Genomic DNA, 13,069 nt, shown 5'->3' on the forward strand with positions numbered 1-13,069 from the left:
CTGTTATATAAATGACAGTTCATCATTCAGGCTGCATGTACACAATTTACCTCATAAAAGCCCCGCACCAGGCTTTCCGTCTGCTGTACAACTCCTCTTTCAATTCGCCATTTCACCATTTTTTCAATGTATTCTTTCTTGTTCTTCTCAGTTACAGGAATGTTTGCTCCTCCTGGTTTAAGTTCTCTCTCTGTAATCTTTCCAAACAAGAGATGTGTATTTGAATAACAGCTTATATATAGGGGCATATATCCAAGCTGAACTCGATAGATATAAAAAAAACATTTTTGCAGGTATGCATTTATTAGTAAATCATTAAATGTACTTTGAACATAAAGCTAATTATGTCCTGATGTCAGCCTCCTGTAGTCCCATCTGTAGCAGAATGGAGGCTGGAACAAGAAGGAGTTATGAGCCATTGGATTGGCTGAGAATGGTAAGGTCACTAACCTGGCTGTCCTGTCTGACAGCCTTAGGACCAGCTGTAAATGATCATTCAGCAGGTAAAACAGATCCCGTATTTATATGTGTATTCAGTCTGGAGTTCAGCATTAAAGCTTTTCTTTGTAATGCACAACATAGTGTAAAATTCATGGTATCACAATACATTTATAATAGTAACTATAAATAACCAGCACAACAAATATCACACAGATATAAATGTTTTCATTGTTATATCTCTTAGGCTTCACTCACAATATGCGTTGCATTGACGTAATGTATTGTCGTGAGTTGCAAAGTTGTATTCTATCTGTCGCACTCTTTACAGGCATATCAGTTCAACCATAAAAGGGAAGAAAAAAAAATATAATCCTACACCCATAGTTGATCAAGAGAAAGGCAAAAAACCCAGCAAAGCATAATCCAATTTGCTTCTGCTGGGGAAAAAAATTCTTCCTGATCTCCCGAGAAGCAAATCGGATATTCCCTGGATCAACTTTACCTATTAATGTTAGTATCCAGTTATATTCTGTGTATCTAGGAAAGAATCCAGGCCTTTTTCAAAGCAATCTACTGAGCTGGCCAGAACCAACTCTTGAAGGAGTCTATTTCACATTTTCTGTGAAGAAACCTTTCCATAGACAGACATTAAATCTTTTTTCCTCCAGCCGTAAAGAGTGCCCCCTTGTCTTCTATCATGACCTCAGGGTGAATAACTCTACACCGAGTTCAATATATGAACCACTGATGTATTTATACATGTTGATCATATCCCCCCTAATCTCCTCTTCTCAAGAGAGAATACATTCAATTCATTTAATCTTTCCTCATAGCTGAGCTCCTCCATGCCTCTTATCAGTTTGGTTGGCCTTCTCTGTACTTTCTTCAGTTCCCCAATATTTGTTTTGTGAATTGGTGCCCAAAACTGAACTGCATATTCCAGATGAGGTCTTACTAATGATTTGTACAGGGGTAATATGATATCTCTCTGTCTGGAGTCTATACCTCTTTTAATGTAACAAAGGATTTTACTTGCTTTGTAAACTGCAGTTTTGCATTGCATGCCATTATTGTTGAGCTTATGATCTACTCCCAGATCCTTCTCCACCACTGATTCCCCCAGTTGTACTCCCCCTACTATGTATGATGCATGCATATTCTTAGCCCCCAAGTGCATAACTTTACATTTATCAACATTAAAACTCATTTGCCACATAGTTGCCCAATTAAACAGTGCATTGAGGTCAGCTTGTAAGTTGGAGACATCCTGTAAGGACGTTGTTCCACTGTACAGCTTGGTGTCATCTGCAAACACTGAAATGGTACTTTTAACCACTTCCCGACCGGCCGTTGCATATAAACGGCCGGACGGTGGCAGTGCAGGGTCGAGTGGCCGTCTATAAACGGCCTCCCCGCACCCTGTTTGTGCACGCTCCCTCGGAGCGTGCAGCACCGCGATCCGGTGCCCGCTGTGTCCTGCGGACACAGTGAAACACCGATCGTCGGACAGGACCTCTGTACGAGGTCCCGATCATGTGATCACTGATTGGCCAATCAGTGATCACATGCAAAGTAGTAAGCAAGATGTCACTTGTGACATCATTGCTTGCTACGTGTGAAATCTGTGAATGATCACAGAGGTCACATGGTACAAGGCTATTCACAACAGCCTTGTACCATGTGACAAGCTGTGACCAATCACAGCTCACTCAGTACTTCTCAATGAGTGCAAGAATGCACACAGAGAGAAAGAGAAATGATTGCTTTTACATCCTATATGGGTGTAAAAGCAATCAGTGTAAAAAAAAAAAATCTTCATCACCCCCCACAAGTAGTACAGGGTCACCATGGTGACACGGTACTGCTAGGGTGACAGTATGTAAAAAAAAAATAAAAATAAAAAATAATATAAAAAAATAAAATATGTAAAAAAATTTTTTTAAAAATTATAATTTTTGGTTATAAACGAATTTGGATTTTTTTTTTTACTAAAAAGATAACAGAATACATTTTGGCAAAGATTTATGATGAAATATTATTTATTTGCAAAATGTTATAAAAAAAACACACTTTTTTTCAAAATTTTTGGACATTTTCATTTACATAGCAAAAAAAATAAAAATCCCAGCGGTGAATAAATACCACCAAAATAAAGCTTTATCGGTCTCAAAAAAATGGTAAAAAATTCATTTGGGTACAGTGTTGCATGACCGCGCAATTGTCATTCAAAGTGTGAAAGCGCTGAAAGCTGAAAATTGCCCTGGTCAGGAAGGGGGTAAAAGTGTTTGGTCTGGAAGTGGTTAATCTCAGACCCTATATTGTTTATAAATATATTAAAAAGTAAGGGTCCCAACACTGAACCTTGGGGTACACTACTTACAACCCTAGACCTTTCAGAATATGAATCATTAACCACTACTCTCTGAATACAATCTTTTAGCCAGTGTTCTATCCATTTATAAACTGATTTTTCCAAGCCTGTAGACTTTACCTTACACATTAGCCATGTGTGGGGAACTGTGTCAAATACGTTTGCAAAAATCCAAGTATACCACATCCACAGCCACCCCTCTGTCCAAGGTCTTGCTTACCTCCTCATAAAAAGAAATCTTTCCTCCTCTCTCTCTTTCCTTCTTGCTCTTTATTCCTTCTCTCTTGCTGTCTCTGTCTCTTAAATTCTCAAACTTTACTTCTATCTCATTCTCTCTTTCCATCTTTCTCTCCCCCATCTCTCTCTTTTTCTCTTTTTATTTCTCTCTCTCTCTCATTTTCTCTTTCCCTCTTTTTTCATCTTCATTTAATCTCACTCCATTAGTTCAGTGTCGGTCCACACTGGAAACTGCATGTGATATGCACAGTGACATTCTGCAGTTCCTGTGCAATTCATAAGCAGTTCTGCGCAGTGCGATCTCAGCACATTCATTTTGAATGGGCAAAAATTGCACCGCATCACCAGTATTGCATGCACTATTTTTTAACATCCACTGCAACAAAAGTACCATAAGATCTGGTGTGGGCAAACACTGTGCTTGTGACCTGTGTTTGAGGTGTGATTAACTTCTTACTGACACCCACTGTATATCGCAAATGGAGTGTGTTTTGTATACAGTGTGAATTGCACAGGAATGCATAGCACGTTCCCCTGCGATTTCTTTGCAAGCATGGTGTGAACCAGCCATGGTTTCCTTAGGTGTTCAGCTCTCTCTTTTGTCTGTATGCAAAACAAATAAATAAAGGTGTGCCTTACTGCACACTGAAGGACATTTCCATTACACATGCTCAAATAATACAGGCAGTCAGTGTCCTAACCATTCCCAGAGAACTTTGCATGCAAGACTGTAGTATCCATAATGTGAAAATGAATGCTGCTGTCTGGTGAACAATTGCCACATTAACACATTTTACCTGTCTATACAGAATTTGAACAACAGCGCCTGCAGAGGGTAATTCCTTGTCTGAATATTAAAAATTTACTTGTGAGCCAATAAGGTGTATAATAAACAGCTTCTATCAATAAGATCGCAGGCTGTCTTGCTCACCCTCACAAATGTGAGTTATCAGTGCATACAAATGAAGAAAATATAGATGCCGCGCTCTATCAATACCTATTACCTGTATATAGTATAAGAACTGTATTTACATTAAATCTCTAATAGCTGCATGATCTCTTATGTATAACCATACATGATTGTAATGCCAATCAATACCCAAACATGTGTTAATAGTGAATAAATGAATTAGGAAAATATATATCAAAATTGGTGATATAAAAGGAAAAAAAAAAAATATTATATCATAAAAGTCTGTACAAAATTATTCAAAATTTGTGTCCTTCGATGATTAAATAAATAATCCAATTAATAAATTGAAAAATATAAAAATGAATAAAAGGTGAGATTCCATAAATATTGTGCAAAAACACAAAACAAACTTGGTGCAGAGTTCAGCAAGGATGAAATATCTGTGTGCTCTCCTTCCAATCAGCCTGAGGTGATGTAGGTGAAGGTTGCAGATATAGGGCTACTATGTAAGCCTGGATGGTCATATGGATCACTCCCTCCTCAGATCTTTCCTTGATCCAGCCCTTTAGACATTCCTCATACAGATCATGTAAATAGAGAAAAGTACATAGTGCTTTATCGTTGATAAAAATAAACACTTTAATTTGTGCTTCGTCCGGGGGATGTAGTATCTATATATGTCACTGCCCCTCCCCAATGCGTATCTCCACAGGGATTCGTGGCTTCGTCCGGGGGATGTAGTATCCTACATATAGATAGATACTACATCCCCCGGACGAAGCCACGAATCCCTGTGGAGATACGCGTTGGGGAGGGGCAGTGACATCACCACACATCCTTACACGGCGAGCACTGGTAGTGTACGCGAGCACACCCGAGAGGCTGGTCTTCACCGCTTTAAGCGGCTATTATACAAAGTGCAGATTGTTTTTAATCAATGTGAGTGCATATTGAGCACAAATTAAAGTGTTTATTTTTATCAACAATAAAGCACTATGTACTTTTCTCTATTTACATGATTTGTATGAGGAATGTCTAAAGGGCTGGATCAAGGAAAGATCTGAGGAGGGAGAGATCCATATGACCATCCAGGCTTACATAGTAGCCCTCTATCTGCAACCTTCACCTGCATCACCTCAGGCTGATTGGAAGGAGAGCACACAGATATTTCATCCTTGCTGAACTCTGCACCAAGTTTGTTTTGTGTTTTTGCACAATATTTATGGAATCTCACCTTTTATTCATTTTTTATATTTTTCAATTTATTAATTGGATTATTTATTTAATCATCGAAGGACACAAATTTTGAATAATTTTGTACAGACTTTTATTATATATATATTTTTTCCCTTTTATATCACCAATTTTGATATATATTTTCCTAATTCGTTTATTCACTATTAACACATGTTTGGGTATTGATTGGCATTACAATTATGTATGGTTACACATAAGAGATCATGCAGCTATTAGAGATTTAATGTAAATGTAATTCCTTGTCTGCCCTGCACTCAGCACTGACTAGACTGACACAGAGAGATAGGCTCTCAGCCTCCCAACAGTTGCAACTCTTCCTGTTCTCTTTTCAACTTGTGTCCAGTTCTAGATAAGAGATCACAGAGCATGTGAGGAGGGGGCTATCCAGAGGGAGATAATATATTTCATCAACAAGGCTTCAAGGATGACTAAGGGGTGGATGTTAACTCTTTTGGCAAAGTAGAAGGAAAACAGCACATTGTGATACACGGGAGGAATGTGCTTCTGCTTTAAAGAAAAGGAGTTGACAGGCAGTCCCCAGGCCCCCTGAAGCAGGGGCCAGGTCACAACTTGGAGACTTCTTAGACCCCTGGTGTTAAGCCAGTGCATGGTACCATGATAGGTTTCCACCTGTGCAATAAGTCCATCCATGAAATTTCCTTGCTACTAAATATTCCACGGTCAGCTGTTAGTGGTATTATAACAAAGTGGAAGCATCTGGGAACAACAGCAACTCAGCCATGAAGTGGTAGGCCACGTAAAATGACAGAGCGGGGTCAGTGCATGCTGAAGCGCACAGTGTGCAGTAGGCGTCAACAGGGGCGGACTGACCATTTGGAAACTCGGGCACTGCCTGAGGGCCCGGGGTCAGTAGGGGGCCCCATGAGATGCCCCTGGTACCTTTTTCAAAGGCCTTTTTGAGTTTGGGCAAGGACACAGGGGCCCCATGAGTTGTCAGTCCGCCCCTGGTCGCCAACTGTCTGCAGAGTCAATAACTAAAGACCTCCAAACTTCATGTGGCCTTCAGATTACCACAACAGTGCGTAGAGAGCTTCATGGAATGGGTTTCCATGGCCGAGTAGCTGCATCCAAGCCTTACATCACCAAAGTTTGGTGGAGGGGGGATTATGGTGTGAGGTTGTTTTTCAGGGGTTGGGCTTGGCCCCTAAGTTCCAGTGAAGGGAACTCTTAAGGTGTCAGCATACCAAGACATTTTGGACAATTTCATGTTCCCAACTTTGTGGGAACAGTTTGGGGATAGCCCCTTCCCGTTCCAACATGACTGTGCACCAGTGCACAAAGCAAGGTCCATAAGGTCAAGGATGAGTGAGTTATGGGTGGAGCAACTTGTCTGGCCTGACCTCAAACCTGATAGAATACCTTTGGGATGAATTCAAGTGGAGACTGTGAGCTAGGCCTTCTCGTCCGACATCAGTGCCTGACCTCACAAATGTGCTTCTGGAAGAATGGTCAAATATAGACACACTCCTAAACTTTGTGGACATCCTTCCCAGAAGAGTTGAAGCTTTTATAGCTGCAAAGGGTGGGCAAACTCAATATTGAACCCTATGGACTAAGACTGAGTTGCCATTAAAGTTCATGTACGTGTAAAGGCAAACGTCCCAATACTTTTGGCAATATAGCGCATTTTGCAGTGTGTTTGCATACAGTTTTTTGAAGAATTCTCATTTCTGTTCTGTGCTCCTTGATGCCAAAATTTCCTCCCAATCTAAGTCTTGGAGAGCAGTCATCATCATCCTTGGAAAATTAGCTCTCTTAAAGTTGAATGTTTTTATCTTTCCCATATGTGCTTGTTGTTCACAGCTCACATTACATGAAAATATGTTATTGAGGTAACACAATAGTGTACATTTTTATAGAGTTGTTTTTTTTTCCTGTTTTCTCTGTTTTTAGTAACTCAAACATATTATGGGTAATTCATAGAGTGTCTACAACAATTTTTAGAATTCTGCCCCACCTCTGCATATTCTCCAATATTGGTGCTTGCCCCAAATTCATATATCTATCAGAAACTGGCATTGGTCACAAGGAGACACTACAGAATTCCAAAGAGTGTTATAAACACTCTTTATGAATTCCCAAGAATATGTTTGCATTACCAAGAACAGGTAAAACAGGACAAGTCACCTTATCTCTACATTCACCCAATTTTCAGGGCAACTGAGCTACCTCCCCACCACTGCAGCTATCATGCACACAGCTCAGCTTCCAAGGAGTTTTGTAGCTAGGTGGACAAAGCCTTATGAGGATTTAGAGACACTAGTTCTGTCACGATATAAGGTCAGGTTCAGAGACCAGTTGCTACAGCAGTTGTAAGGCTTACCTGAAACCAGCAGGATTGGTACACCAGCGACCCACCCTGGGAATGACACAGGCTCACCTGAGGTGTGGGGTCTAAGCATCCACCGGTCTTCCCCAGAGCTCCTAATGGTGGAGATGGATTTGGCTGCGTGTGAATGCCAGGTCGCAGATCTCAGGATCACCCCACCAGGGAATGAGTAGGCTGGAAACCAAAAGCGGATCAACAGTTCAGGGATCAAACAGAAGCGGAGTCAGTCACAAGCCAAGGGTCGGTCACCAATGGTAGTAGATAGGATGAGGCAGAATCGTAGTCAGTAGCAAGCCAAAGGTCGGTAACGTAGATGAAGACAGCAGCAGGAACAGTAAGTGGGATATTGGCTGGTTAAGGCACAATAATCTGGCAACCAGGAAGTGCAGAGACATGGCTTTTATAGGAAGTTCATGGGAGGAGCAAGGAGTTCAAGGTTCAAGACAAAACAGGGCAAAGGCAGGATCATCCAAAGAATTGTCAATGAGCTGTCCAGCATTCCAGGTGGCTCAGTGAGAAGAAACACTGTCTCTCACCGCAGAAGGCCCAGGTTCGATTCCAGGCTCTGACAGTACTCCCCTCCTCACAGGACGTCCCCTGGACGTCTTAGGACCAGGCTTGTGGGGAAACCTCTGGTGGAATTCTCTTGATAGTCTAGGAGCATGAACATTTTCCTCAGGCTCCCAAGAATTTTCCTCTAGCCCATATCCTTCCCATTGGACCAGATATTGTAACTTTCCTCTAAACATCCTAGAATCAAGAATCTTCTCCACCACATATTCTTCTTCGCCCTGTACCTCAACAGGTGGAGGAGGTGGAAGAATTCTTCCAGAGAAAGGATTTTCATGAAATGATTTGAAAAGCGATACATGAAAAACCGGGTGAATCTTCATACTGTCAGGAAGTTTTAAGCGAAAGGTAACTGGGTTGATCTGAGCAGAAATCTGAAAAGGACCAACAAACTTTTGACCCAACTTAGCAGATGGCACATGCACCTTCAGATTCTTCATTGATAACCAAACTTTGTCACCCACATGAAACGTAGGAAGTGCTCTCCGGTGTCTGTCAGCAGCCTTTTTGTAATATTCCTGAGCTTCCCTCAAAGTCTCAATCAATTTCTCCTGAATCTCCTGCAATGTAGTTAGTCTGTTGGTAACAGCAGGAATTGGAGTTGTGATAGGGAGATCAGGAATAAAAACTGGATGATAACCGTTGTTTAAGTAAAAGGGACTTTGAGAGGTGGAACTATGTTTAGAATTGTTGTATGCAAACTCTGCAGTGGGAAGACAGTCCACCCAGTCATCCTGAAGATAAGTGACAAAGCATCGAAGATACTGCTCCATTGTTTGATTAGTTCTCTCAGTCTGACCATTAGACTGGGGATGAAAAGCAGAGGACAGATTGATTGTAACACCCAAGGCTGAGCAAAAGCTTTTCCAAAATTTCGAAGTAAACTGCACATCTCTGTCAGACACCACATCATCAGGGATTCCATGCAGTTTAAATACTTCTCGAACCATTAGTTCTGCAGTCTGTTCAGCAGTGGGCACCCCTTCACTGGAACAAAATAGGCCATCTTTGTGAGACGGTCAACCACCACCAAAATGGTGGTCATTTCTTTTGAGGGAGGTAAATCTACCACAAAATCCATAGAAATAGACCCCCATGGTCTCGATGGAACAGGGAGTGGCTGAAGCAACCCCAAAGGAGAGGCTCGGGGAGTTTTATTGCGTGCACAGGTCAAGCATGAGGCCACATAGCGTTTGACATCCTTCTTGTACCCCGGCCACCAAAAGGAATGTGACAACAGTTCTTCGGTCTTAGTAACTCCAAAATGCCCAGCAAGTTTGGAATCATGAACCAACTTGAGAGCTTCCACCCGAACAGATTCAGGTACATAAAGATGATGTCCTTGAACCCAAAAGCCATTTTTGTACACCAGGTTCATGTCCCTAGGAGGATCATTTAGAAGTGGATCATTCTCATACCCCTCTTTGAGAAGACTCAAGAATGTCTTTGCACTTGTGGCCCCTAGGAAGTTCTTTTGTGTTAGGATGGAATATTCGGAGTTGCCCTCCAGGAGAGGCTCGGACAGCATCCTTGATAAGGCATCGGCCTTACCATTCCTCGATCCCGGTCGATATGATATAACAAAATTAAATCTGGAAAAGAATAGAGACCAGCGAGCTTGTCTAGAAGACAATCTCTTGGCCGAATGAATAAATTCCAGATTTTTATGGTCTGTGAGAACAGTTACAGGATGATTAGCTCCTTCTAGCAGATGCCTCCATTCAGAAAAGGCTTCCTTAATTGCCAGTAGCTCTTTATTCCCAATGTTGTAATTTCTTTCGGCTGAGGACATCAAACGGGAGAAGAAGGCACAAGGATGAAGCTGCATCTTTTCACCACTTTGCTGAGACAGGATCGCTCCCACGGCAGAATTGGAGGCATCCACTTCCACTGTAAAGGGTAGTTCAGGATCCGGATGTACCAAAATTGGTGCAGAAGTGAAAAGAGTTTTTAGTTTTTCAAACGCAGCTTGTGCCTCAGAGGTCCACACAAAGGGTACCCCTTTCTTTGTAAGCTGTGTGATTGGAGCTATCACTTTAGAAAAGTTTCTAATAAATTTTCTGTAAAAGTTGGCAAACCCAATGAAACGTTGAATCTCCTTAACATTTCCAGGTGCTGACCAATCTACCACTGCTTTGATTTTCTCAGGATCCATGCTCATGCCCTCTGGAGAAATGATATAGCCTAAAAACTGGATCTGGGTTTGTTCAAACTCACATTTTTCCAATTTAATGTAGAGTCTATTCTTCCTTAATCTTTCAAAGACTGTGCAAACATGTTTGCGGTGCTCCTCCCAATTATTGGAAAAGATAAGGATATCATCTAGATAGGCAATCACAAATTGGTCCAGCAGATCACGAAAAACATCGTTGACAAAATGTTGAAATGTTGCAGGGGCATTGCAAAGTCCAAACGGCATCACCAAGGACTCGAAATGCCCATACCTAGTTCTGAAGGCAGTCTTCCATTCGTCTCCTTGACGAATGCGGACAAGGTTATATGCCCCTCGTAGATCAAGCTTAGTAAAGATCTTGGCAGAGCGAAGTCTTTCCAACATTTCAGAGATCAAAGGTAATGGATAGCGGTTTTTAATAGTAATTTTATTCATGTCTCTGTAGTCAATGCATGGACGCAAGGTGGAGTCTTTCTTTTCAACGAAGAACAGGGCTGCCCCCGCTGGAGAAGTTGAGTGTCTAATAAAGCCCTTCTCCAAATTCTCATCGATCCACACCCTGAGTACTTTTAATTCAGGTTCCAACAGATTGAAGAGGCGGCCAAAAGGTATTTCTGCCCCTGGGAGCAGCTCAATGGGGCAATCATATGGGCGATGAGGGGGTAATAGATCTGCATTCTTCTTGTCACAGACGTCCCGGAACTCATGGTAATGTGTGGGCAAGTTGTCATATGACTGGGTAGCCACTATATCACCTTGCGCTTCCTTGGTCGGTGATGAACTTGGTCGGCAAGGTTTTTTGCAATGTTTTTCACAGTGGGAGGACGTAAAATCTATAGTCCGTGCTCCCCAGTTGATGGAAGGATTGTGAGTGGAGAACCAAGGAATGCCCAGGATGATAGGAAACTTGGGTGATGTAATCAGCTGAAAGCTGATGGTCTCACAATGGTCAGCCTCAAACAACAGTTTCAGGGGGACCGTTTTATGGGTAACAGGTCCTGAAGATAAGGGTGACCCATCAACTGTCTCCATATCAATAGGGGTAAATGTGTCTCTTGCTTCAATATTATTGTTGTTGGCAAACTCTATATCCATAAAGTTCCCCCCCGCCCCGGAGTCCAGCATAGCTGGGCAGGAGATTTCATGGCCCTCAAATACAAGTTTAATAGGGATAACAAAGTGAGAAAGTAGGGAGTTCACTTTATTCTCTTCAGAAATCAGTGGGGAGACAGACTGGCTTATAGAGTTTATGTGTTCAGGCGCAATCACATCAGTCACAGCAATAGTTCTTTTAACCTTGTTAGGACAATTAATTGCATAATGACCAGAATCCCCACAATAAAGACATAAATTCTCTGAACGTCTTCTCTCTTTCTCCTGAATGGAGATGGATCTCTTGATTGCATCAACCTGCATAGGCTCAGGAGTGTTAGAACCCAGAGAGACTCTTGAATCCTGCTGAACAAACGGACTAGCAGAGAGATGCATGCCCCTATTACTTCCAAGTATTCCCAGCTTCTCCTTTCTCCTTTCTGTAAGTCTTTGATCGATTCGGATACACAATTGGATGAATTCCTCAAGATCATTAGGAGTATCACCTCTGGCAAGCTCATCCTTTACCTGTTCAGAAAGCCCTTGGCGGAACTGGCTCTTTTGTGCTGCAGGGTTCCAAGTGGTATCTGCAACCTAACTTCTGAACTCGGCTGTGTATTCAGCGACCGAGCGTCTACCCTGCCGCAGACTATGTAATTTTGCTTCGGCAGAAGCACAACGGTTGGGATCATCAAAAACCTGATTCATCGCGGTCAAATAGGTATCAAAATTATTTAGAATGCCATGGTTTTGCTCTATATAAGGGGAGGCCCAAGCTAAAGCTTCCCCAGTAAGAAGCCCAATAATAAACATTACCTTCTTTTTCTCTGAAGGAAACGCAGCAGGGTACATTTGAAAATATATGCGACATTGATTAAGGAAACCCCTGTATTGGCGGCGGTCTCCATTAAACTTAGATGGTTGGGGCTGGGGCATATGTGAGCTAGGATCATCACGGTTCAGCAGTTGCCTCTGCAGAGCCTGAATCTCTCCCTGTTGCCTATCCACAATGCTTTCCAGTTTGGCAACTTTTTCCTGATGGGTAACCCCAAATTCCTGCAGCTCAGCAATTTGCTGCCTAAGAGGATTCACAACACTTGCTATAGCAGCCTCCATGTTTGGGCCAGATTATTCTGTCACGATATAAGGTCAGGTTCAGAGACCAGTTGCTACAGCAGTTGTAAGGCTTACCTGAAACCAGCAGGATTGGTACACCAGTGGCCCACCCTGGGAATGACGCAGGCTCACCTGAGGTGCGGGGTCTAAGCATCCACCGGTCTTCCCCAGAGCTCCTAATGGTGGAGATTAATTTGGCTGCGTGTGAATGCCAGGTCGCAGATCTCAGGATCACCCCACCAGGGAATGAGTAGGCTGGAAACCAAAAGCGGATCAACAGTTCAGGGATCAAACAGAAGCGGAGTCAGTCACAAGCCAAGGGTCGGTCACCAATGGTAGTAGATAGGATGAGGTAGAATCGTAGTCAGTAGCAAGCCAAAGGTCGGTAACGTAGATGAAGACAGCAGCAGGAACAGTAAGCGGGATATTGGATGGTTAAGGCACAATAATCTGGCAACCAGGAAGTGCAGAGACATGGCTTTTATAGGAAGTTCATGGGAGGAGCAAGGAGTTCAAGGTTCAAGACAAAACAGGGCAAAGGCAGGATCA

General features: G+C 42.3%; 1 protein-coding gene across 5 annotated transcripts in view; it reads right to left on the reverse strand.

The window, feature by feature from the left end:
• HECW2 (HECT, C2 and WW domain containing E3 ubiquitin protein ligase 2) overlaps window positions 1-13,069 on the reverse strand; it is a 324,224-nt gene that overhangs the window by 19,824 nt on the left and 291,331 nt on the right. For all 5 annotated transcript variants that reach the window (XM_089684697.1, XM_089684700.1, XM_089684701.1 and 2 more), the window contains one exon: window positions 51-197. In XM_089684697.1, coding sequence (XP_089540823.1) covers window positions 51-197 — 147 coding nt within the window. The remainder of the gene's footprint in view (window positions 1-50; window positions 198-13,069) is intronic.

Source organism: Staurois parvus, unplaced genomic scaffold, assembly GCF_062004578.1.
Source record: "Staurois parvus isolate SC_StPar_1 unplaced genomic scaffold, SC_StPar_1.0 ptg000353l, whole genome shotgun sequence".
Lineage (NCBI taxonomy): Eukaryota > Metazoa > Chordata > Amphibia > Anura > Ranidae > Staurois > Staurois parvus.